The sequence below is a fragment of the Eulemur rufifrons genome, chromosome 3 (assembly GCF_041146395.1).
Source record: "Eulemur rufifrons isolate Redbay chromosome 3, OSU_ERuf_1, whole genome shotgun sequence".
NCBI lineage: Eukaryota > Metazoa > Chordata > Mammalia > Primates > Lemuridae > Eulemur > Eulemur rufifrons.
In genome coordinates, this window is record NC_090985.1 from 51,999,884 (window position 1) to 52,027,006 (window position 27,123).

General features: G+C 37.6%; 1 protein-coding gene across 1 annotated transcript in view; it reads right to left on the minus strand.

Annotated features, from left to right (window-relative positions):
• Nucleotides 1–10,025: 10,025 nt before the first annotated feature.
• The window catches only part of PKHD1L1 (PKHD1 like 1), a 149,408-nt gene continuing 132,310 nt past the window's right edge, over nt 10,026–27,123 (minus strand). The window contains exons 72-78 of the mRNA XM_069465599.1: nt 25,117–25,252; nt 22,009–22,353; nt 18,595–18,746; nt 18,036–18,182; nt 17,538–17,691; nt 13,182–13,443; nt 10,026–10,092 (exon numbers count right to left, since the gene is read on the minus strand). Of these exons, the coding sequence (XP_069321700.1) occupies nt 10,026–10,092; nt 13,182–13,443; nt 17,538–17,691; nt 18,036–18,182; nt 18,595–18,746; nt 22,009–22,353; nt 25,117–25,252 (1,263 nt within the window). The remainder of the gene's footprint in view (nt 10,093–13,181; nt 13,444–17,537; nt 17,692–18,035; nt 18,183–18,594; nt 18,747–22,008; nt 22,354–25,116; nt 25,253–27,123) is intronic.

The following is a 27,123-nucleotide window of genomic DNA, read 5'->3' on the forward strand; positions in this document are numbered from 1 at the left end:
TCCCCCTGCCCCTCCCCCTTCGCCCTCTTTGAAGGCAGTGCTCGGTTGTCTCCGGGCTCTCACTTCCGCACCCCGCCCCAAGGTCCTGTCTGGCCCAATAAGCAAGAGGCTACGGGTCTAGCGTCAGGGCTGGGAGCCAATGAGCGCCTGTGGGCGGGGCGAGCGGCGGCAGGCTCAAAGAGGTTTGGTCCGCAATAGCTTTTTGTGACAGTTGCTAGCTATGTGGACTTTTTCCGTCCAGAGTGCCTGGGCGTGTGCCAGGTTGCCCTATTTTCCTTCTGTGCAGTATGCCTCTTCTGCAGCCTATCCCCTTTCTCTTTTGCCTACAGAAGCCCTCTGCCAGATGGGACCAAGGAGAAACTGTTTAGATTGCAAAAACTGAGGAATCCCCTTCTGTCTGAGGATGATTTGGATATGACTAGACAGATCCCAATCATTCCGCCACCTGAGGGATGCGAAAATGCTGAATTTAATTCAGGACTTAGCCTGCTCCAAGTAGTTTTTGAATGAATTTCTTTTAAACTGGAAGTTTAAAAATGGCACTCGCCGCGTCCGTGTATTTGTTCCTCGCATGCAGCCTGGGTTAGCCATTCTTTCAACCTGAGGTGTTCTCTCTTTCAATGCTTCTCTCTTTAAAGCCAGATTCTTTTATTTTTTTATGCATTTAAAAGGCTAGAGTCCTTTGCTATTGTAGGATAGAGACCCTCAGAGAACTATTCTGCACTGTTGAAAAGTGACTGGCATAAGAGGATGGAAGTGAATACAGTCAAAAGCTGAAAACAGTTTATGCAAATTGTTCCTCAGATGGCCTTTATGCCTCTCTTTTTTTTTTTTTTTTACTATAGCTGCCTTTGTTTTCTCACCCTAACCCAACACCCGCCTACCCGCTTAACTTTGTAGTAATCTACCACCGCCCTCCCCACTCCAATCTGCACCGCACTTCTATTAATAATTTAATATGTCTATGCCCAAGAGGGGAAGAATGTGTTTGACTTTTGCCATAGAATGATTCTATGTAACCTTGGATAAATTATTTAATCTTTTAACCTCTGTTTCCTCATCAGGAAAATGGCTATAAAAGTGTCAACTTCACAGAACGGTAATGCTTGCAAAGCTCTTAGGGCAGAGCCTGGCGCATAGCAAACATTCATAGATAATAGCTGTTACTGCAGCTACTACTGCTACGTGATCATTCCCAGTAACTACATTTCCCAAAGCTCATGAAACCCCCTGTAGTCCCTTAAACACCTGCTCTAACTTTCATCTCCTCTAATGCCTAAATTCCAACAATCTAAGATTTCCTTTTTTTTGGATTTCCAAAATCCAATAATCCAAATAGCCTACATCCTGACATAAACATGTGTTCAAATTTTTTTCCTTAAGGACTTATATGTTTGCTCCAAATGATTTATTATGCCCCATGATATTTTCTTCTTTTTCATGATTCTTCAGTTTTCTTTATTAAATTTGTCATTTCCAAATGAAATAAAAAAAAGATACCTTTCCACAAACAACTAGTTACTGAATACTTGTTTCCCAGTACAATAGCAAAGCAAACAACAAAGCTTTCTAAAGATTGCAAATTTAAAATTTACTTTAGAAATACCTACAAAAGAATATTTTAAAATCATCTTTACTTGTTGAATAGTAACCCCATAACTGGTGATCATAGGTGTCATTAATTTGGGAGTTTGCTTGGGGACCACTTTTTGGTTATGTACAATTTTAAGTACTGTCCTCTCCCAAACCTTTTGTGGGGTGAGGGCGGTTGACCACCAAATGTCAAATGGAAGGAACATAAGGTATACAACCTGGTATATGAAAGATTTATTTTTGATTTCCCTTTACTCCATGGAATATAATTAATTCTGCCTGCTCTGTGTCCAAACCATTTTGCCCACTTTAAAGCTATGGATCAGCCTCTGCCTAATCACCAGCTTGATTTATTCACGTTATCAGCTTCCAACCCACCACTTACTAGCCCCTTTTAAAGACTATCTGGGCTTTGTTGTTCTGAGTTCTCCAGCTGGGGCTGAGTCCTGTCTTGTCAACTGACCTAGCCCAGGGGGTGGGAGCAGACTGCAAACACAGCCCTGTATATCCAGATCTCCCCCAACCCAGTTCCCTGGCTTTTCACCAAAGGGTGTTTTTTTCCCCCTCAAACACAATTTTAGACCTGCTGTTCTGACTTGGGCTTTAATGGCTTTTTATTAATGAGCAGCTGTTCACGGTTGAATACAGATCATAAAGTCACATTCATTTCTTGATGGAGAAAAAGCTTTGCAGCTCATAGAATGACAACTTTGAAAAGATACATTTGAAAGCACAGGGATTTCTGATGATAATTTTAATGTTTTATTAATATTTCTACTAGAGAATTTTACTTGCTTTCAAATTAATAAACCTTAATATTCTGGAAAATTATAACTTACTTTTTAATCTTCAAAATCACCATATAATAGTTAGGATCAATTGCTTAATAGAGAAACCAAACAGTCTGAAGCAGGTTTTTTTTAATTTCTTTTCTATTAAATGAAAATTAACTTTCCATGAAACATTTAAATAAATTTTTCCATAATAATTATTACCACAATTCACAGAAATTTTTATTGCTAAATACCGGAAGACCTAAGATTTAAGAACAAGTTAGAGTTAACCAAGTTCCTTCAGAAGGGGGACTGGATAGGAATGGAAAAAAATAATGCACATCTTTTACTAGAACTTGAGTGAAATGAAAAGATGAGGTAAATTCTCATTTTATGTCCAGTAGTGAGGTTCAGCAACATAAAACCTCTTGGCTAATGTCCACATTGTTACTAGAGCTATAATATAGTTCAACCATATTATGAATTAAGTAGAATTGATCTAAGCAAGATCTAGCAATCTAAGGCCTTTTATTATTTCTAAGGGTAAATGTGTTGAAATTCATACAGCCAACATAAAACAATGGTTTGTAGAATGATCTATCTTGCATGTAAGCTGAAAAACATAAAACAATACTGAACTAACGATGGAAGGCTCTTTCATTGAACTTCAGTATGATGGACATTTTGGCTTTGACCTTGAACAAGTTTGAGTCTCAGATTTCTCCTGCAAAATTAGCTTAATAATTCCTGCCTTATAGATTTATTTTGCAAATTAAATGTCATAATGTATGTGGAAATGTGTTGGAAACACAGCAATAGAATCAACGAGTGCTTTTAGGCATACAGGTTTATCTTATCATCTTCAAGTCCAGTAGAATCTTCTTTAGCTCACAATTGGGAGTAGAGCTTCCAAGGAAAATAAAAGTGAATTTTCCATCATTAGCAACCAGAAATAGAAATGTTTACTAGTAACACACTTAAAAATAGAAAAAGGGAAGCTTGAAGATATAGCCAGCCTGAAATCAACCCGCCACCGCCCACCCCACCTCCTTTGCTCCTTTTGCTGTAAGGACATAGGGTGAAAGAGCAACTATCAGAACTAAAGCACCTGCAACACTTCGCCCTCTCTCTAGGCATTTTCTCACTACTCATGGGATATTTTTCTCATAACAGTACCTGTTGCCAAGTTTTATCCATTCTTTCTTCTCAGTGTCCATCATTTAAGCACATCTAGATTACCAAAATGATCTCCTAACTAGTCTTTTGTATTTCACTTTGTCATTTCTCTAAGTCAACTCAGTTCTTTGCTGCCTAATTAATTTTCTGGATCTCTCTCTGACCACCTCTGGCTCTTTAAAATATCAGACCTACCAGCAATTCTTGTCAAAGGAGTTTGTCTACATATACTGTATATTTCATATGGTGAAAATTAGTCACCTCCTCACACAGAATATATATTTCTTGCTGTAGTTCTTATTCAAAATGAAATCCTTTATAAGTGAGAATTAAATCTATGTTATAATCATACTAAAAATTTTTGGTGTGAAAAACTTAATATATTTATTTTCCTTTTTTCCAGGGAGAATTTTTACATAAATATATATAAAATATATAAGATCATCTATATTTATCCTACATATATCTCTATATATCATATATATATATATATATGGGATCATCTTCCTAAATACATAAATTACTCTAAAGAAAAACCAAAGGACAATACTCTTGCCATGTATCCAGGCACACTCATAAATATCTTGCCCAAAAGAAATTATTTTTTCTGCTCATAGGCACAGAGCCCATTACCACAGCAACCATAATTACTTGGTCTATAACTGAGTGTGAATTTTATACACTGTTATTTGAAACATTAAGGCTGTAAGTCAGGATAAAGTGCAGTTTCTGTAATATTTTGAAAAGATCTCTTTATTTCAAAAATCTTGTAGGGGAAAAGTTTCATCATGCTGCCTATTCATTGGTTTATTTAAACAGTTTATTTAACACTTACCATGGGCACAGCGTGCACTAAGCACTTTAAAGAAGTCAAAAGAACACATAACCTTTAACCCAAAGGAATTTCTCTAATAAGTCAGTATTCATGGGGAAATAGCATTCTTAGAAGAACAGTTTTTCCATGCAGAAAAACTTTCTAATTTTAAAATGATGGGATTGTAATAACCACAGTATTGTATTAGGACTTGCAATAAGGTGACAAGAGGTTTGTACCTAACTATAACCCTGATGGCAGGCCCTTCCCGTTTGGTCTTACATGTTGTATCTGTAGCTACTCTCTGGGGAGGGGAAATTGGGGGAATAAATCTTAATGTTTCTTTCACTGGAGGTTGCACACTCCTTGCCAGCTGCTGCTAGCACGAAGAAGCTGAAAATACCCACTGATTAGCATAGAAGAAAGGTGTGACCAACTGTTTTAGGAGGCTCCCCAAACCAAACATATAATGGATTCAGATCACGGTTTAAGCATTTCCATTTTGGAGGGTATAGGTAATAACTTCAAAGATGTATGTAGTTTTTTAGGCTCTTTTCTTGCCCTGGCATTGTCCCTGCCCACCTCTCCCAGCAGGAAGGATTAATTTCCTGTTCTCTCGTTCCTTTCAAATTGTACCATCTCAGACATCTGATGAAAGCAGGAGATGTATCGGTTAGAATTAGGATTGCCACCAAGTAACAATAAAACCCTAAAAGATCAAGGGCTAGTATAGTGCACCACAATGTCAGGGCCCTGAACTCCTTTCAGGTGAGTTCTCTACACAAAACTCCCCATCTCCCCAGGTATCAGTCTTTGTCCTGTTGATCTAAGGAAGCATCTTGCTTCATACATCAGGAAAAACAGGAAGAGATGAAAGAAGGGCAAAGGGATGCATAATAGTTATGTTTTAAAGAAAGTTTCTAGAACATGCCACAAGATTATTTCTGAAAGTTGGTCACTCCTCACTACAAGGGAAACTGGAAAACAGTCTTTGTTCTGGGTGGCTCAGTGCCCAGCCAATGATTCTAATCTCACATAGTGCTTATTACACACTCACAAAGTGCTTATTACGTGCTAGGCACTGTTCCAGTGTAATAGAAGCCTAATGGTTTACTGGGCCAGGGATTGACATGATATGGGCAACATTATGGTAATAAAAACGACAGGAGTGGCTATCATTTACTGAAAGCCCACCACCTGTTGGGCACCATGTTACGTGCCATATATATGATGCTACTGGTCCTCAAATATCTACTACAGGTAGATATTTTCCATGTTATCGATGAAGAAACTAAGAAAAAAGGAAACTAAGAACTTGCCTGAAAATGTAGAGGTGGTAAAATATAAACCTAGAATTTGAACAGGAATTTGGACTAAAAACTCTCTTCATAATGAAACACTCTCCCATGCTCAAGGAAAAGTGAGAGGCAATTAAACGTTGGAGTTAGAGTGTCTGGGTTTCAACCCCAGCTTTACCATTAGTAGCTCTGTGAACTTGGGCATTTTACCCAATATTTTTACGTTTCAAGTTTCCTCCTCTGGAAAAAGGGATATAATAAGGTTGTCTTCCTAGAGTTATTGTAAAAAGTCCATGTAGAACATTCAGCACAGTATCTAGCATGTAGTAAGTATTTATTTCATTAATTATTGTTATTATTAGTAGGGGTATTTTCGATAGCATTTTGGGGGATAAAATTGAGAAGAGGTAAAAGCAAATGGACCACCTAGAAGTCATTGCAATGATCAGAACCTGCAATGACACAATGATAGAGCTTAGGAAAGAGGAGAGACAGTAGTACAAGATAAAAACATTTTATTCATTGCGAGAAATACAAGAAGATATTCATATTACCTTATTCCCTATTCTTTACATTGACTAAAATGGGAACATTATATTTACTCTACTCATTTTTTATATCCTGGCTAGAACAGTACTAACACACCTCAGAATTTTTATGACTTGTTCAACAGCGAAAGAGCCACTTCGTATGTTAAAAAGTATTTTAAAACTTTAAACATTAATTTCTAAGACAGAAATGTTCAGAGAAATTATTTAAAAGCCAAGATTTTAAAAGCAAAAAGGTGACTAGAATATGAATGAAGGATTCAACCCATATTGCCCATGGGTTCCTCACAAATCAGGCATTTTAAAGAGTAGCAATTAAATTGTAATTTATCTAGCATAAACAATTATATACTAATTCTAGAAAGTTCTTAAAAAGCAAACAACCAGAAACCCAAAGCAGTTAAATCAGGAACTTTTCAACAAAGTCTGTGTCTAAGAAGCAAATTTTTAGAAATTCCTTTTATTGCCACACAACTTGCATTAGAAACCCTCTTTATTAAAAATCTACAGAAAAATTTGACAAAAAAATTCCAGTGGACTGAATTAAAACTTTAGGTAGAAAAGACTACAGATGGTGAGCAATTTTGTGGCTTTTATAGAGTTCTGGTGTGAATAATATTTTTGTATCTCTTCCAGAACCCAAATGTAGGAACATGTTCCATAGATGCTGAAATTGCAGTTTTTGGAATTTAGTTTTCTAACAGAAAGGAAGTGTCATGGAATGGAAAGTAAATTGGATTTGCATTAGAAACCCTGATTTTTAAGTCTTAGCATGAAATGGGGGCATATTGGGTCTCTCTCCTCCTCCGCATCTTAGGAATAGAGCTTTCTCACCCTACCAGGGTTGGAACTGGGGGTTGCTCAATCACCTGGTGGTGTATGACCTAGTATCAGTATTCTCTGGGCATAGCAAATGTTCCTCACATAGGGGCTTACATATGTTCTTCAAAGACCTCATTGTCAGGGACTTCTTAATTTCAGTTTCCTTAAAATTGTGACTATTTCAATTCCAGGTGTTTGCTTGCACTTTTTCTATAGCCCCTAGGCATTCAGTGGTCCCCTTCCAGTTTCCTTTTCCTACAGTGTACTGCCCTTCTAGCCTGCCTTCCTGAACAAGACTTAAGGCCACCCCATTGCTAGCAACCTCTCTCTCTCTCTCTCTCTCTCTCTCACACACACACACACACACACACACACACACACGGCCCACATCAGGTTCATAGGACATATCTATATATCCTTTGCCCAACAAACTCTAGGAGATGCTGTAATGTTTTCTAAACTGTAGCCCTAGACTTGGCTGCCACTGACTCCTTCAGCCATCTGCTCTCTGGTGGCTAGATGATTAGATTCATGAGTTATGATTCAGACACCAGCTCATTGTGCGCCCCAAACCTCGGGGAACATCTATGAAGCTTTCCATGAACCTAATAAAAGTCCTTTTCTCTTGACTTGGTGTTAGGAGCTAGCACCTCACTCCTTCCCCTTTGAAAAGGGGTCTCTCAGCACAGCCATCTTCAAAGAATTGCTCTTCAAAAATCCTCCTTTAATCTTGTACTCTTTTAGGCTACCTACTTTGAAAAGTGTTTTATATCTTTCTTTGGTACCACCCTTTGTAGTTTGTCTTAGCCAAAACTTCTATTTTAATATCTTGTTAAAACTGTATTCCTAGTTAAAATTTATATCTGAGCCCTTTAGAGCAGCAGTTTCCAACCTTTTTGGCACTAGAGACTGGTTTCATGGAAGACAATTTTTCCATGGACCGTGGGTGGGAGGGATGGTTTGGGGATGATTCAAGTGCATTACATTTATTGTGCAACTTTATTTCTATTATTATTACATTGTAATGTATAATAAAATAATTGTACAACTCATCATAATGCAGAATCAGTGGGAGCCCTGAGCTTGTTTTCCTGCAAATAGACAGTCCCATCTGGGGATGATGGGAGACAGTGACTGATCTTACAGGAAGCGGAGCTCAGGCCGTGATGTGAGCGATGGGGAGCAGCTGTAAATACAGATGAAGCTTCACTCACTCCCTACTGCTCACCTGCTGTGCAGCCCAGTTTCCAACAGGCCATGGACTGGTACACCCAGAGATTGGGGACCGCAGCTTTAAAGGCTCAGACAGAAGATTGTTGCCCTCCCCTCCAGTCTTGTGTCTTGCCTTTCCTCATGTCATATTTGATGTTCCTGTTAATATCCACCTGCTTGGTGATTTCCCCACACTCTGTGCTTCATTAATCCAATAAACAGTGAATAAGCATTCACTAGTGATAGACATTTTGTTAGATGACAGGAAAAAAAGTGCTGAGTAAGGGAAAGCCCCTGCCTTCAAGGAGCTTGCTGTCTGATGGTGTTCCAGTCTTCACTCTCACCACCACACCTCCCACAGGGACACCCTCCTTAATCCTATGCTTTAGTCCTCATTCATCTCAGGCATCTCCTTCTGGAAGCTGATCCCCATCCATCTGCATCCTCACAGGATGCCCCAGGTAAGTGTCCCTCTTCTGTGCCCCTTTAGCTCCACACATCTCTCTCTCTCTCTCTCTCTCTCTCTCATATAGATCATATTGTATTGAAACGATCTGTTTTCACTCTGTCCCCAACCACCTTGTGAACTCTTGGAGAGTAGGCATAGCATCTTACTCCATGTAGTCTACCAGGATGCCTGGTACCTAATAGATGCCAAATAAATGTTTGTTCAACCAAATAAAGTGCCAAATATATACAAAGATATTTGGACTTACTACCTGGTAAGTGTTTATAATTTTTCTTCTAAGCAAGACTAACAATGATCTGAAGTGAATATACTAGGAGATGGTATACAGGAGACAAAGTTATGGGCTTTGTTTAATTCTCTCAGCTGTCCCAAACACTTGGTGAGTGTCACTTGCTAGAAAGTAACTTTTGTGAGGACCAACTCTACTTGTTCTGGATCTGGCTACATACAATACCTTTACTGGGAGTACTGCCAAATTAAGCATTTCCTTTAGAGTAGTCTGAGTAAAAATTCATTGCAATTTTTGCAATTTTATAGTATTAGAGCGTTTCGTTAACTTAGCTACATTAATCTGTGGTTGTTTTGCATTCTGTACTTTATCCTCTTGGAAATAAGGTTGTTTTGTTTTGTCATTGCCTGGGGTCAGAGGAGGTCACACTCTTAGTAGTGGCAGTTTTGCATGGGAAGGAGGGGTAAGAAGAGAAAGAGCTTGGACTTCTTTCAAAAGCCCATTCCAGGGACACCAAGAAAACTCTTCCTAGAATATTGACCAGAGTTTGGCAGGCCCAGAAATCTAAAACAGTCTAGAATTCCTGTGGATCTGAAAGATAGCAATTCAGTGTGACAAAGGGACAAGGGTAAAACAATCTTGTCTTGCCAAAATTCTTAGAAATTAGAATGGCTAAAGTGTTGCAAATTAGGGCTTCATGAATGGATAAAGAAAAGCAGACCCCCACACCCCCACCCCCACCAAGTATACTGGGAAAAAAAAAACCAAAACAAAACCTCAAAATGCTTCCAATCTGATCTAAAAGTCTTAACTCAGAACCAGACAAGTTCTTTCAATTCTTTAAAGGTGTCTATGATTTGTTGGTACAGTAATCTAAAGGTGTCGTATCTGCTTCCAAATGAAAAATTTCTAGAAGTTTTTTGGAATGAAATACGAACATACAAACATAAGGAATCAAATGAAATTTATATTTTGAAGAGATCTAATTTTTGTGTTTAAAGCTAATTAATACAGTTTATATGTTACAAAAATATTTTAGCATATTTTCTTGAAAATGCTATAGACTTTTTCATGTTGTATAACAAAATAGCTCATAAATAAGCTATTCTTGTATTTTTATTTTCAGCCCGTTCTTCAGAATAGCAGTTTAGTTGCGTCCTGAAAAATGAAAATAACACAAAAAAAGTTTTAAAGTAGTAACAACATATATTATGATTTAAAATATATTTCATTAATTTTAACTTTTCTCATAGTTCATGGTGTGTTAACAGGACAAGAGTAATATTAATATTTAAAAGTTAGTATTTCAAAGTTTACCAATTTAGTGTTAGAATCAGTAAATTTTTTTTTTTTTTGGTGGAAATCTGTAGATCGTGGTGCTTACTCACTTTTTGCATTTTTTCACTTTTAAGTTTTGCTATTTTATTTGGTGGAACTTTATGATTCTCTTAAAAGTAAAATATTATTAGTTCAGAATGCAAAGTTATAAAAGAACCCAACATTTCAATTTATTAATGGTGTTTGAATCATCTTATGTCTTAATTGGAAAATGGTAGTTTATTTAATAGCAAAGCCATCGATTAACTTTTTTATTTGGAAAAAGTCCTGAAAAAGACTCAGGAACTATATCATTTACTAATGATTTGAAAATAGAATTTTCTTAATTTAGTAAAGTACCAAAGTAGTCAGGAACAAACAGAATGAAAGTCACTGAAGACAATTAGAAAATATGCATTAATGAGGAAACACAAAATGCACAAATATAAATTAAGCAGTACTTAGCCAACTAGACCTTATATTTTAATGCTTCTGAGAAGGAAGACAATACATTTAAGCAAAATTTGTCATCCTATTATGAAATAAATGATGTTTATGAGAATTCTGGAGACAAAAAAAACTGTCATAAGAATAACGTGTGTTGGTCATTGTTTATCAGCTCCAAACCCACCTGTCTCTATTCAGCTATGAGAGGCCAGGACAAGGTCTCTGCAAACTATGCTTCTCCCTTGACTGCTGGACCCTAATTAGTTTCTGCCGTTGGGAGGGAAGAAAGGATTTACTTCTTCATGGTTTATAACTGTTTCTGAAGTCCCAAGCAGTTGGTTTCTGCCTTTTTAGTTTGTTCTTTCCAGAACCAGCCTTATTATGTTCTCTCATCCTTACCTTCTTTATATTTAAATTTAAAATCTAGTTTTGGCTTTTATTGCTCAAAATGCTTTAGTATCCTTCTAAATTATTACTCCATTTCAAATTCTTCCTCACCCTTATTAATATAGTATTTCTTATGTGATGCTTTCATTTCATTAATCTGTCAGAAACTCTCCCCTTTTAAATCAATTGCAAACTTATTAATATGTTCTAATCAAAGCTCTTTAATATTTGCCTACTCAATACCCCTACTCAACATTTCTCCCTAAGTCAGAGGCAAGGACTTACCTTTTAAGATTTAAAATCAATTAAACCACATTTTCTGTACCTATAATATGTAAGGCAGGTGGTCTTGTTTTTTTAAAAACATATATATATATATATATAAATGAGAAATGAAATCTCACTATGCTGCCCAGGCTGGACAAACTCCTGGGTTTAAGCAATCCTTCTGCCTCAGCCTTTCGAGTAGCTGGGACTAGAGGTGTGCACCACTGCACCTGGATTAGGCACGTAGTCTTTTAAGAGCTCACAATTTAGTGAGGAAGATAGATTTGAATATAAGTTTAGTACAAGTGCACTACAGAAAGGGCTATAATAATGCTATAAACAAAGTGCAATTGGAGACCAAGGGAGAAGAGAATTAAATGTATTGTAGAGTGGGAAGGAAGAAGGGAAACCTGCTAGAATCTTTTCTAGGAATGATTTGGAACAAGGAGGCAGTCTTTAAAACTAGTTTCAGGGCCTTTGGCATTGATTATGTTTTGCAGGTAGTGAGGAATCTTTGAGGATTTGAGATTACCATTACCATTGTGCTTTAGGAAGCTAAATCTGACAGCACTATGGAGGATAGGCTGGAAGTGAGGGCATCTGGAAGCAAGGAATTCAGGATTCTATTATAATAGGTCAAGTGAGAAGAAAAAAACTTGCAAGTAGAGCAGTGAGACTTTAAATGAGGGACAGATAAGAGACATTACGGTTGGACAGAGATGGCACAGAGCACCTCAAGGGATGTAGAGTTTGAAGGAAAGGGAGAAATCTAAGAAGTGTCAACCTGAGGGATCAGAAAAGATGGCATTGGCATTAACTGAGATGGGGTAGCAGGAGAAGAAGTATGTTTGGAGGGAAAAGATGAGAAATTCCATGCTGAACATGTACAAGTATAGCTGAAGATGCCTTTTTATACTTCCAATTTTTCTTTGCTCCTATCATATCTCTGTTCTTGAGTACCTTTTCCCCCCCTCTCCAAATCTTACTCATTTTATATAGTCCCAACTTTCACATGTTGCTGATGGAGTGACATTTACAATGGTCTCTAATCATTCTAGCCCATAGGGACCTCTCTCTCCTATTAATTTCCCTGATATTCACTATTTCTGTCTGCCTGCCGCTTTGGGTACTAGCACCCTAATTTTCCTTAGTAAAACCACATCTCCACCATTCTCAGCACCTTACCTCATATGACCTAGGTCAAGCTAATTAGACCACTGTGGCCACAGTGACTGGTTCAGAAATAGGTATGTGACCCAAGCCAGGTCAATGACATAGCTTTGGGACTTTTGCTGGAACTGTTGGGAAAGAAGTTTGCTCTTTCTGCATTGGTTGCTGGGCTGGTAGACTGTAAATTATGAAGATGTTGGTGGGTACCTTTGCCACGAGGATTGGGGAGATAAGCAGTTGGCCTGGGAGTGAAGCTACCATCAAGGAGAATGGAGCCAAGAGATGCACAGACACAGATTCTGGATGGCATCATTTGAGTCCTTGGGTCTAGCTGTGGCAGAAACCAGAAGACTTCTGTACTTCTCATTACTGTAAGTAAAATGTTACTGCCTAAAGCAGTTCAAGCTGAGCATCTGCCTCTTGCAACTCAAAAGAGTTCTGACATTACCTGTGCTTTTCATTCCCCACATTCTTATATACCACCACGTAACATGAATATTTCCTGTAGGGTTGTCTTGTCTCTGCCATTGAGGCTGTTACTTTCTCTTTGTGTCTGCAGTGGTGCCACGCATAAGTAACATTTACTGGTGCCATGCATTAGTAAACATTTACTGGTACCTCATTATGTGGAGACATATTATATGAAAAATGAATTGTACTTACCTATAGTTACATTCAAAATAAAAACTGCAGCCATAAATATTTCCAAAAGCAAAATTCTTCCCATCAGACAGCTAATTACTGTAGTCATTATCTGGGCAGATGTACCCACAGTTGTTGCTTTGCTATTGCTGCTGCCACCACTGCTGCTGCTGCCGCCACTGCTGCTGCTGCTAGAGACAGACTGTGCTGGCAGGCTGAAAGTTCTAGATTCTACCCGAACAACATTATCCAGTATAAATTCAATCTTATAATTTTTTCCTAGAAAAGAAAGCATTTGATTTTCTTTTATGTTTTGCTTGTTTTCATATAGTTCCAATTTGGTTTTCATTGGTGAAAAATACTGTATAATTCCTAACAAAGTATTTTTGAAAATCAAGTCAAATGAATTAGTTTAAATACGGACAAGTGTAGAGAGGGTCTCCGCGTTAGAAGAGTTCAATCTGCCCATTAGCTACGGGCAAGAGGAACCTGCGTAGATTTTCTTTCTGCAGCAATAGTACCTGATTCTTAGGGTTCCTTCCTCATCCTAGTGCCCAGGACTGGAGACAGGCTGTTTGAAATGAGGGACAATAGGGAAGGGAGGAAAAGATATTGTATCTCTGTTTCATCCCTGCCTACTTGACCGAGGTAGGATTGGAGAAGCCTCTGTCTCAGTTGGGGGAAATGGGATGGATACTGAACTTTTTATTTTGAAAAATTTCCAACTAGAGAAGAGTCGAAAGGATAATACAATAAACAACCACATGCCCTCCACTCAGATTCAACAGTTTTTAACCATCTTCCATATTTGCTTTAAGTCAGATGCTATTTTTGTATTGCAAGATTATGACCCTTTCTTTCTTCTTACCTCAAGTAGACATCTTAGAGAAACATTGTTACATGTGTTTATAGTGTAAAAGATAAAGAGCTCATCCAGATATGTTTTAATCTACATGTTAAATCTTTCCACAGTTTTGAATATGAGATAACTAATATATTTCTCCTTGACATATTTTCTTCTGGAACTACTGCTATCATTAATAGTAGTTACTAAACAGAACAGAGAATACTTACATAGCCCTGTAAGTTTTTACTTCTCTGTTTTATCTATTATTTGTATTCTAAAAGTCTTTTCTGTTTTCATTCTTCCTTTCTTTTTAGGATGAAAATATTAAATATAATTAGACCTTGACCACATTTATGCTTTCACAAACAATAGCAATGAATCCTATAACTTTCAAGATGGATGGGCACTGTTCTGTAGAATTTTCTGTCACTGACAATTTATGACAATGGTGTATTTAAATTGTTCATTTTTTTCAATTTGAAAAAAACCTGAATTTTTGTGACAAGTGTATTTTTTCTTAATGCTTTTGATAAGCAAAGAATTTAGTGTGGTCTTTTTGCTTTGTTTTGTTTTTCCCCTCCTACAGTATTGTGAGCCCAAGCTAGCCTTATAGAAAGGCCACATAAACAACTGAAGAACCCAGCCAACATCCAGAATCAAAGACCTTAGAGATATGACTCTAATCAAGCCATCCTACCCAGCCCCAGCTGTTAGAAATCCCCTGCTGAAGCCCCAAACATCACGTAATAGAGATGAGCCATTCACGCTCAGATTTCTGACTCACATAATTGTGAGCAAATGAAATGGTTGTTGTTTTAAACCATTAGATTTTGGGCTGGTGTTTTACACAGCAATAGAAACTGAAACAAACACTAAACATTACATAGGTCATTAGACAAATATGTCCCAATTGTCCATTAGTAATACTGTCTTTATCTGGGTTGGTCAAAGACGCAGTCTCAGCTCTTTACTTCCTTTTCCTCCCACCCTTTTCTCACCCAATTCTCACATCCCTATTTCTGTTTAGTAACCACAACCCATATCCCCTCTACCCAGGTGGCCCTGCCTTGCTCTTTATGGGGCTCTGTGTAGAAAAGGGGTGCTGTGCTGTCGGCTGCAGTTTGATTAGCAAGGGGATTTCCTTCAGTGCACTGACTGGTGTGGGGGGGGGCACCTGCTAGAAAGAGTCAAGAGAAAGGTGTGTTAATTTTCTCACATAACAGCTTTGTTGTTACTATTAATATTTTACTGTGGCTAATCTACCAACTGGCTAATTGACCTAAAAATAATGAAGAAGCTAACTAAACTTGGCTTTTCTTATCACATATAACCAGGGAACTGAGACTCCACACTTTATGAAAGGGAGAAAGGAAAAAGAGAAGGAGAGAGAGGAAGGGAGGAGAGAAGAGAGGTGGAAGGGCCGGAGGGGGTAGACAGAGGAGGGAGGGAAGAAAGGAAGAAGGTAAAGAAACACACAAATGAGAAGCAATGGCTCTTCTCCATAGCAGGTCAAATGGACACCCCAAGGGAAGCTTTGAATTCTGAAAAAAAAACCTTACTGTATGATAAGAAAGTACTTTAATAATTACTTTGTCACCACAGTAAAATGCCAAAACCTATTTTGTTGCTTTAGCACTCCTGTGATACTGGTTACTTTGGGACATTGCTATTTGGAAGTGGTAGTTTGAAGACTTTGGTCACAAGGTTGGGTCTTTGCCACTGAGCACTTATTGGGTCCACCTTCATGAAGAGGTGAGCAACCTTCTCTCCAGGCAGGGTTCTTGTCAGGTGCCTCATTTCCCACGAAAGGGTTCCCTTTAGGCTGCCCTTTAAAAGAATTTGGCTCTGCCCTTGACCAGCAAGCAATAGGATACTAGGTACTTACCTAAGAGCACAACACTGAATTCATGGTCATTTGATTATTATCAAACAATAGGTTGATATATTGCTGCCCAGTAGGCAGACTAAACACATCTGATGGAGGACATTATCAAAGCATGAAGAAATGAAAAATAAGGGAAAAATCCTTCAGAATGATTTTAGCTTTTGATATTTAGTTAGTTTAAAAAATCAGACCATTGTTGGAAGTTCTTTTACTTATTTTACTGTTTATAGTTACTTCTATTCTGATGTGTGTGTGTGTGTTTGAGAGGAGAGAGCAGTGGTAAGAAATGGGGAGTGCCACTATATAACATTTTCAGAAGTTAAGTTCTCTACAGGTCTTAAAATTTCTTGAGATATGTTTATGATTACATAGTAGTATTTCCCTAGGTCAAGATTTTCAATTTCCATGTTTTTGATGGCTTCCAATTTCTAACTGTGATCTAACTACTGAGCCTCAGACTGTCCATCTAACTATTTGCATCTACACTTAGATATCTCAGAGAAGTGACTTAAAACTCATAATGTTGAAACTGAACTCATTTTATTCAAACCTTGTCCTACTCCTAAATTTCCTCTCATAAAGACTGGGACTGCCATCTACCCAACTGCTTGGAGAAACTCCTTCTCTCCCACACCACATTTCTGACTATATCCTGCCTGAACCTGAATTCCCTTCTGTAAGATAGGGGGAAAAGTTATCCTTTGTTAGAGTGATTAAATGGAAAATTAATATTAAACACTTCATTTACTTTAAAACAAAAAACAAAAAACAACAACAACAAGAAGTTCTCTACAGGTCTTAAGGGGGCCTTGGGTTGGGGTTAATAGATCAATGAAGGTCTGTCTCAAGTATAAGCAGTTTATCCATTTCATTCTCTTAGATACTCTACAATCTATCACCAAGAGATATCCTGTTTGGGGATATATTAATACAACTTGGGTCCCAATAGAATGGCTTTTGCCAATTGGAGTTTTGCCATCAACCCATCTGGAAGTAATATGAGAAGCATCACTGTGGCAGTCATAGCTATGTTTACTAGTTCAATGTTGAAGATGTCACTTGGTACAGATTCATTGTGCACACTTCCTGAGGACTCATAGCAGACACTTGTTCTGTTCTCAGAGCATGTTATAATTCTCCACAGCAACTGGTTTACCTGATGGGTACTGTAAATCATGATAATGTTCATGTTTTCTCCTTTGTGTTGACTTTCAGAAAGACTACAGCCAACTTTCTAGCCCAACTCTAAACTGCACGGGGCATTAAAGTTATGTGAGCCTACTTTATCCTTTCACTTCTTGAATTTGAAAATACATATATTATTAATAATTTTTCTTACTATAAACATAATACATTTAGTGAGAAAATTTAGAAAAATACACAAATGGATAAAAAATAAAATATAAATCATGATACAATTTTGATTTCCTTACTTGCTTATTTTAATTTCTACTTTGTTTTCCACATTAAATATATTTTGCTAAGCTAGACTAAGTATTTTCTGGAACAAGGCAAAGTATAGGATTCTGATATCTATAATTTACTGTCCAGAGCAGTATAGAATGCTTTGTTCATTGAAAGAAAATTATAATTGTCCCTATTTATGGGTATATATGTAAGGATCCAAAATAGTACACTTACCTGTTCTAAGAGGAGTAAGGTCTGTATAGTTGGCCCAACAGCTGCTAAATGGAATTGTTGTATTTCCACTAAGACCACTGACTTGGTTATTATTGAAGTCCTTTAGTATAGCCTTCAAAGTCAGCACAGTAACACCAACTGATACACAATTACCCTAAAAAAAAAAAATTGTAGAGAATTATAACAATTGCATTGTCCTGTCCTCATGTATTTTTTTTAGGATATGTAAATCTTTATTTTTAAAAATGCTTCATTACAAATTCAAAATCTGCAGAAGCTCCTTATTCTACACAAAGAGTTTATAAATATGAGCAAAACAAGAAGTTCATTTGAAAGAAATGTTTTTAAAACAGTGAAAGATGGTATCCATAGGTCCAACTTGTAAGGGGCAGTGCAATCCTCAGGCTGCCAGCATACCAGGATTAATAAAGTTGGCTCACCCTCCAGAATGTATAGCTTAAGTCCTTCATTTAAGTAAAGTTTTGAGTTATGACTCACATCGGAATCTACCGCCTTTACTGAAGGCTGCTGAGAAAACGGCTGTCCTGGCTGTGCAGCCACTGGCTGAGTGATCACCAAGAGTGAAGACACAAAGGCCACGTGATGAACAGGAAATGCAGACCTTTCAACTGGCTGGGCAGTCACCTGTGAATGGGCATGAGTAACGAAGTGGTTTCTGCATGATAAACTACATTCAGAAGCAAACTCATCTTAGCCAGGCTAAGTATAATAGATTCATTGTTTATTAAAAAATATGTTCAATATGTAAAATTAATAGAATTACAGTATTTCCCCTAGATTAAGTGTATGAAGCATTGTTATAAATATTTAAAGCATATTTAAAGTACATTTGGAACCATTACACAATTTTTTAGAAGATATGCTTTTTTCACCAAACTACTTTATTATCATTTTGGCCATCCCATAAAGAATTGTCAACAGCAAATTAAAAGACATGCCTTCTAAATTACTGTCTTGAAACAGAGAATTAAAATGAAAAATAATTAACAATATTTTAAAGGGTGAAAATGCATTCTTTCTAGTTGTATTTTCTTACCTTTATCCAGCCAGAGTCACCTGGGCTGGGGAGGGGATTAGTAATAGACATGGAAGAAATATTAAATCCAAGGATGTTATGGGTTTTTCCTAAAATTACAGCTTGTCCAAGAGAACTGGCAATTTCCTGGAGTTCAGATAATTGCATCCGACCTATCGGGAAACCGTATTTTGACATATTGATTATAAAAGTATAGAATTGTGAGGACAAATGAACATTTTCACTTTAGCTTTCTTTGCATTACTCCATCACATTATAGAATTCTAAGAATTCTTTCTAATTATATATGAGCAAAAAAGAAAAAATAAGAGTCATATTAATGAGGTTAGGAAAATTAAGAACCCAGTAGACTTATGTTTTAAACTGGAATTAAAGAAAAAACAAAGATAGATTAAGTAATACAAGAAACATGAATGAAAATATAATAGGAGAATATGTTTCTTAATTTAATACTTCCCATGGCAATCTTTGTTTAGAAGTGAAGCACCATCATGCATTTCTATCATCACATACCACTTTTTAAGAATAGGGTGTTAATTTTGGAGGAGAAGGATAATTAGAAGCCATCAAATTATCAGCATATATATTGACAATTTGCTAAAGTTTACTAACAAATTGTTACTTGTTTTGGATCTTGGACAATTTTCAAGGTTCATTTTAACATTGTATGTAGTTTCTGTTCCCATTTTCTACCATGGCAGGTCTGGGATTTCCTCTTAAACCTACTTCCCCCATAGTGCTCCTTTACATTACAAAGCGACACCTCTATGCATCACATTCCTTCTGTCAGAAGCCTGGCACTTTTGCTAGATCCCCGCTACTTTACCTACCCTCCACACCATGCCTGATCAATTACCAATTTCTAAATCTATCTCCACTCTCAGAATCCTAGTTAAAGCCATCAGCAGCAAAGCTACAAAAAACACTTTAAACTGGATTTCTTATATCCATTCTCTCACCCCCTTTCTACTTCATTCCATACAAAGAAGTCAGAGCGATCTTTTGAAAAACAATTGTAGGCCAGGATAACCTTTTGCTGTACCACAAGCCTTGCTAACCCCTGATTCCTAGGTATCCTGCACCTTCCATGTCCAGAGGCGCGCCTCGAGGACTCAGATCACTGAGTTCTTCCATCGAAGCTCAGCGTGCTCAGGAAGAAGGAGGCAATGTCCTGGGCCAGCGGGTCTGACATGTCACTTTGTAACCCACAGTCTTAGGGAATTTCTGTCCTTGTCAGTTTAAAAGATATTTTGTTGATAAACACTTAGTCTTTCAGATTCCTCTCTATCTCCTCAAACCCTCTAGAACAGTCTTCTTCAAGAAGCCCTCCCCAGTACCTTAACATGAAGGCCTCTTATTCCTGACCTCAGGAATCTGCCTGCTCAGAAATTCCTTAATACTGAAGTAACCTCTTTCTAGGACATCTGGGAACTTCTGGATATCCTGATACTATGTAAAAGCTGTGGGGAGCCAGAAATGCAGCTACGTGCATATCTTTTTTTGCCACTTCCTAACATGTTGCTGTGATTCACCAAGTTATAGGGCTCTTGAGACTTGAAACCCTATTCCAGACTAGGTCTGGAAAACATGCCATTAGCCTGTTCCTTCCCCTGTCCCTACCCTCCACATTCCTAAACTGTCTTATACCTGTCTGGATAAATCTAACAAGCTAAAACTGCTTTATGGGGATGGGGGTAAACTATGGCCCTGGGCAGAGAACATCGTGGGAGATACGGCTACAACACAAGCCTACGCTTCCTATGCCCTTTCAACCAAAAGTTAACAAGCACCTCCCTCTACTCGTGCAAACCTTTCCACAGGCTTATCCCCACAACGGAAGGAACATCTGGTTACCTAACTGGTAGATTTCCAGAGTGAGAATGTGGCAGGTGCAGAGGGGTCATGGCCCAGAAGCAAAGCCCCTGGGAAAACGAGTGATGAACCCTTAGCGGCGCAAAGCGAGAATTTCACCCAGTACCGGGACATAGCGCCTGGGAGTTCAATGAAAAGGATACCCAGCAGAAATAGGGGAGATTCCAATTTTGTGGGCCTGATATTTATACAGTTTTCTAGAGGCTCTCTTTAAGAAAAATAATGCAGGAAAACCTTACTTTTGCAACTTTGTAATAGCATTCACTGATTTGACCACATTATTAGGACCTCTCCTAGGGCCAGCAAAGTAAAAATGCCTCCCAGGGCTTGTGCAAGTGAGGGGCTTTGAAGCTTAAGCCTCATTAGCTGGATGGTAAATCTTCCACTGACAGAGACCTAGAGCTCATATTCGTGGAGAGGGAAATGCCCTCAAGTACTACATGAGAGGACTTGTGCTTCACCACTGGAGACAAAGACATGGTTGGGAGTCCGCAGGGGGGGCGGGGGGAGGTGCTATTGCATTCTAGAAGGTCAGGAAAGTTCTGTGGTACCTCAAGAGATGCATGTGCAGGGCAGAGAAGACCACCCACCTTGCAGGAGAGGCCATGAAGACAAGAGGGTAACATGAGGGCCTGAGGTTAGGACAGCCCTTTAGTATTCAGATATCAACTTGAAAAGAGAAGTTGGAAAGAAAGTAAATCGGAAGGGCTGAGCATTTACCCAAATGCCCAAACTGAGTCACCCTAAGGAAACGATTTAAGCCAGCAGAGATACCTCTAATGGGAAAGTTGGATTGTTTTTGTCTATGATACTTAGCAAATTGGGGTGTGGAAAGTGAGGGACACAGAGAGGGGATAATAGCTGGTGAGGACGATTAGCCCAGTCATAGAAAATAAAGATTATGTTCTTGCTCATCTGCCCTTATCAGGGAAAATCTGAGACTTCACTGTGGAAATCTAACCTACCACTCCACTGTTCAGAATATGCAAGGTTCTACTCTTTTTCTTAAGAAAGCATCCACAGTCGTTCTTTTGGCTTCTAAAGCTCTCCACAATCGAGCACCTGCCTACCACTCAGCCTCACACCCAGCAGCTTACCCTTTCTGGTGCATTCCACACCGGACCAGTTGGATCTCCTGCAGTTCTTCCAATGTACCAAACTCCCCCCAACCATTTCCTCAGCCTAGAACACTCTTTCTCCTCCCTGTTTTCAATGATAGACTGTTTTCAACCTTAATCTCTCAGCTATAAGGTCACTTCTTTAGGTAGGTCTTCCCAGATCTTTTTATAGCAGGTCAAATTCTTTTGTTGAATTTGTTAATAACCCCAATAACAAAGTGCAGTCTGAAATTCTTTCACAATTCCAAAATAGTTTGGGATTATGGGAGTAGAGAAGGGAAAAGAGTCTCTAGACCCTTACAGGCTTCAGGATGTGGAGTTGGTGGGATTTTCTGAGGCCTGGTTCACCAGGCCCTGACAGGGTTAGGTATGGATGTGGATTTGGTAATTGCATTCCTCTATTGCAAATGTCTGTTATTCATACCTGTAGTGTCATTGCTTAAGAACCGAGTGGGGGGATCTCCAATCTCTAATTCAATTGCGAGTCCCGTGGATCTCTTCCTCCGCAAGCTCTTCCCTCTTACTATTTTGCTGATACGGATTTTGTCACTTGATATCTTCAGGAATAAGGCAAGATTTCTAACCAGATTATGAGAGCTGTAAAAATCATCTTCTGTTACAGTAGGTAATTGGAAAGAAACAAATATGACTGCGGCAGTGTGGATTTCAACAGGTATAGTTCCTTTGACCAAAAGGTAAAGCATCTGGTAGGTTCTATCAAAGTAGTTTTCACCAAGGACAGTGGAATCCAGGTTAGGAAGGAATTGCTCTATGGAGGAAAAAAGCCAAACAAGCACAGCTAAGTATATTTATATTATCATGCTTATTTAATATTTGTTAGAATTTAGAAAATTTTGAGAAATTCAATGTTATTCTTTCATAAGAAAGTTATGCATATTAAAAACACAAACACTTATAGAACTAACATACAAAATTAAAGTCAATCCTTTAAAAATACTACCAATAATAATTATATATTAAATTGCTTTTTAAAGACAATTAGCTATAAACAGTATAAATGAGGAACAAATCTCATTATGAACCTAAGAACCTATACTGTACTTATAATACTATTTACATGTTCAGAATTTTAAAGCCTCGACTGAAGGCATTTGGTAATTTAAAAATATAAATTTAACTTTACTAGCCATCTAACTTATGCAGTGTTATATATCAACTCTTAAAAGAACATTTACAATTCAGTGTTTCTATTTTTACCAAGGACAAAAGTATGTAGTGAAAATGAAGCATATATTAAAATATCTCAGAAGAATCTTATACCAATAAAACAGGTTTACAGTTCAGCCTGAAAAATCTTTGGTTAAGGCAAAATAAATTCTACTAGGAAACTGAATTTTATAGAAGTGATTGAGATCATATATATATAATGGCTGAAAAAGCATATATACACACACATATATATGATTTTATGGCAAAGTATCAACAATGTCTAAAAGTAATAAATCCACTAATACATACTGAGCCCAGACAAATGCTGAATTGCATAATAGTAGTGAAATGAGACATGTTGCTCCTTACCACATTTTATTGTGAGGCTTACTATGAAAAAGAAATTAAAATTTTAGGAAGAAGAGGGAATTTCTTATGCATGTAACAGACTATAGCATTAAGAAGCCATTTCATTATTCCTCTACATTTCCTTAATATCTGTTAGTATAAATTCTTGGTGCAATTTGGCTTAAACATTGTGTGAATCTGAAGAATGTGCTTTGTATTATAAATTGAAGCTGCTCTCAAGCTACTGTTAGAGGGGCATACATCACTTACCCTAAGTAGCTTTCTTATGTTTTCACGGTAATGAAGGAAACAGAGATATAAATAAAATAAAACTTCTTGGGTAACACCCCCAAATATGTATAGATTCATAATACAGGGATATTATTTTGCATTCTAAGTGCCAAAGCAAAAAGTTAACAGCAATGCTATTTCAGAAAACACCACCACCACTACCACCACATATGCACTTATCTCTAAGAGGGCAGTAGTGGTATTGTTTTCCAGCCCTTCAGCACCTGTGTAAACAATTCTCTATATTAAATTCTGCCCATTCAGATAGTTCCTTTTTTCCTGAATGACAGAGTGCTTGGTACTATACATATTGCTTAAGAAGAGTGAAAATTAAGCTGTAAATATACGTAACCCTTGTATATGAAAAGTGATAATACTGACTCTCTTAGCTTATAAGGAGGCAATATAGCATAATGGTTAAGTTCGTGGGTTCTAGAGCTAGACTCTGTTTTCAAGTCCTTGCTCTGCCTATACCAGCTTTGAGACTCTGGGGACTGAATTGTGCTCCCACCCCCAAATTCATATATTGAAGCCTTAGCCTTCAATGTGATGGCATTTGGAGATGGGGACCTTTGAGAGGAAATAAGGTTTAGATGCAGTTGTGAGGGTGGGGCCCTTATAATGGAATTAGTGCCCTTATAAAAAGAGACACCAGAGAGCTTGATCGCACTCTCTCTGCCATCTGAGAGCACAGCAAGAAAGGGGCCATCTGCAATCCAACAGCAGCACCCTCAGCAAAACCTAACCATGCTGATCTCAGGCTTTCAGAGATTTGGAGAAAATAAATTTCTGTTGTTTAAGCCACCCAGTCTGTGGTATTACTTCACCTACTGTGCCTCAGTTTACTCATCTGTGCCTTCCTCATAGAGTTATTATGATATAGTAACAATGAGTTATATGTAAAGCTCTTAGAACAGTGCCTGATATATAGTAATGTCTCTGGAAACATTAGCTATTCCTAGTACTAGCAGAAATAGGACTTGTTCTATAAATGGTAGAGTATAGATTACCCATTTATATTTGAAAGTCTAGCTTATATTGTGATCTATAGCATACATTTATGTAATAGTTAGCCAAGATTATGGAGCACATCTAAAAATGATGATGAGTAGCATTTGTGGAATGGAAAGTATGAAGTTGTCCTCATTAGAATCCTGTTTAACAAAAAGACTGAAGTTAGCAGAGAAAAATCCTGGTTTTAAAATATTATTAAATGGATAAGTTTAGCCTCTTTCATATGTATTATTTAAATCAAGAGTTTACTTTATCGTATTTACTTCATAGTGTTTAGCTGATATTACACTAGTTTGCTTGGTAATACTTCTGATGACTGCTAATTAATTTAGGCTCTGACCTATATAAAATAGAAGTAAAGCAGAGATATGGTAAAAATTCTAAGCAAAATCTCTTCTGAACATAGAAATGACTAAACTCAATGTATGTAGAATGAAAAAGTTCTCAGGGAGCAAACGAGTGTCCATCACAATCAAAACTTATATCTTCATGTGTGCAGATAGATGAATTCCATCAGGAATGTCCTTTCAGGACACTCATGTTATAAACAAACACAGCTTAGTATTTGCTGGGCCATGACTAAAACCTTATTTTTTCTGCATTTGTCAATGCCTAAGGTATTAAAAATATTAACAATGAAACATCACAAAGAATTTTATAAATAACCAAGAATATATACTATGTGCACTATGGGTTTCTGATGAGATACCTGTGTATAGACGCTTATTAAGTTCGCAGTATTTCTGTTGGGCATTCCATACTGTAGTTTTGGGACAGACCAATGAATTGTTCACATAGACATCCAAACGCTGAAGTGTGGAAAAAAAAATTCCTACTACAACAGCCTGTTAAAAATAAACACTTTTGTTTTAAGAAATCAATAGAACAATAAAACAATATTTAAATTTAGCACTTAAAATGTCCTTTATGCACACCTTATATAAAAATATTAAAACCAAGTTTTATGGATTTAGGATAAATTTTGAACTAAAATTTTAAAATGGGCTTACATTTAACCATTCATACAGATGGTATAATTTAACCCTTAATTGTTGATTCTCAGTAGAAAAGTGTAATATAAGAAAGAAATTATTGGAGGAGTATCTCTAAATTAAAGAAAGGGTTCCTCTACATGGTGATAAAGTACAACACAGGCTTTTAATTCCAGGGGCAGGGGAAAAGGCAGGGGTGGGTAGGGGCTTAGTAGTGCTCTATATAATACAACCACACAAAATTAGGTACTTAATGTTGAAAAAAATACTTATCTCTGAGAACTGGATAGTAAAACTAATAATAATCAGTCAAAATAACTATCCTCTCTGATTCAGTTTTATTCATTTTTCATGCTTATATTCCCTACATTTTATACTATCAGATATGGCCATAAAGTAAGGAGACTGGCCTTTGCAATGGCAGGAGAGGATTAACAAGGAGTCTAATAAGCTATACATAGTTTTGGAATCTTCTTTCGATAGTGTCTTCAGAGGCTCAGAATACTCAACAGCCACATTACTTTGTAGTCACCATTCTCATTTTTAAAGTTAAAATATTCTCTTTCCATTTTCAAGTTCCTATCTCGGCCATGCAGTATTCTAGGTGCTGGAAAAAGCCACTGCCTTCTTTGAGCTTACATTCTAGAGTGATGAGAGAGAGAGAAAAAATAATAGAAATAATACAAAGTAAAGTATAAAGCATGTTAGAAGGTTATGAAGCCAAGTGAGGAGGGGCGATAGGAGTAGACCTGTTGAGAAAGTGGAATTTGAGGAGATGGGGAGTTTATTCATCTGGGGTAGAATGTTCCGGGCTGATGCAACATTGGAAGCACATGGCTATGTCTGGTGTACTGAGGAACAGCAAGGAGCCAGGGATGGCTGGGGGAGTAGAAGAGGAAGCCAGAGAGCTCAGGGATAGGGGAGAGTCTCATATGGCCTCCTAGGCCATTGTGAGGACTTGAGACCAATGGGGAAATTATTGCAGGGTTTGGGGCATGAGAGAGACCTGATCTGACTTATGTTTCGAAGGTATCTCTCTGGATCCTAAGGTGAGAATAGACTACAGAAGGGCAAAAGCAGAAGCAGGAAGAGGAGTTGGGAGGCAATTACCTTAATCCAGGGAAAGCTTAAACTGGACAGTAGCAGTGGAGGTGTTGAAAAGTGGTCAGATTCTGTATATTTTGAAGGGACACTCAACAGAATTTGCAGATGGATTGGAAATATGAGAGAAAGAGGAGTAAAGAGTGGTTCTAAGGTTTTGTCTCTAGCAACTGAAAGGATGAAATTACTATCACCTGGGAAGGGCCAGGCGTCTCCTTTCATTACTCTTCCCTCTGCTTCGCCTTATCAGCATCCTTTCTTCACATTCCTAACACTCTGGGACTTGGAAGTCTTATGCTCTTAGAAAAGAAAATCTAAATTATGAGACTACTGCTTAACCTAATACTCTTTTTCCATTGACATAGTATGTATAAATTTAATGAACCTGGCTGAATTCAGTTGATACCAAAGATTTGACATTGTTGAAGATATTTAAAATAACATCCTGCAATGTCTGAAGCAAATTCCAATGGTTTATTTCTAACATAGATAAGTAATAGCAGCATGGAAGAATAAGTATATAATTCCAAGTGATCAGATTTGGATATACACTATTTTTTATGTAAAAATTTCCATTTGCTTACTAATCACACAAATCATAGGCATCACTGTCATGCCTCCTA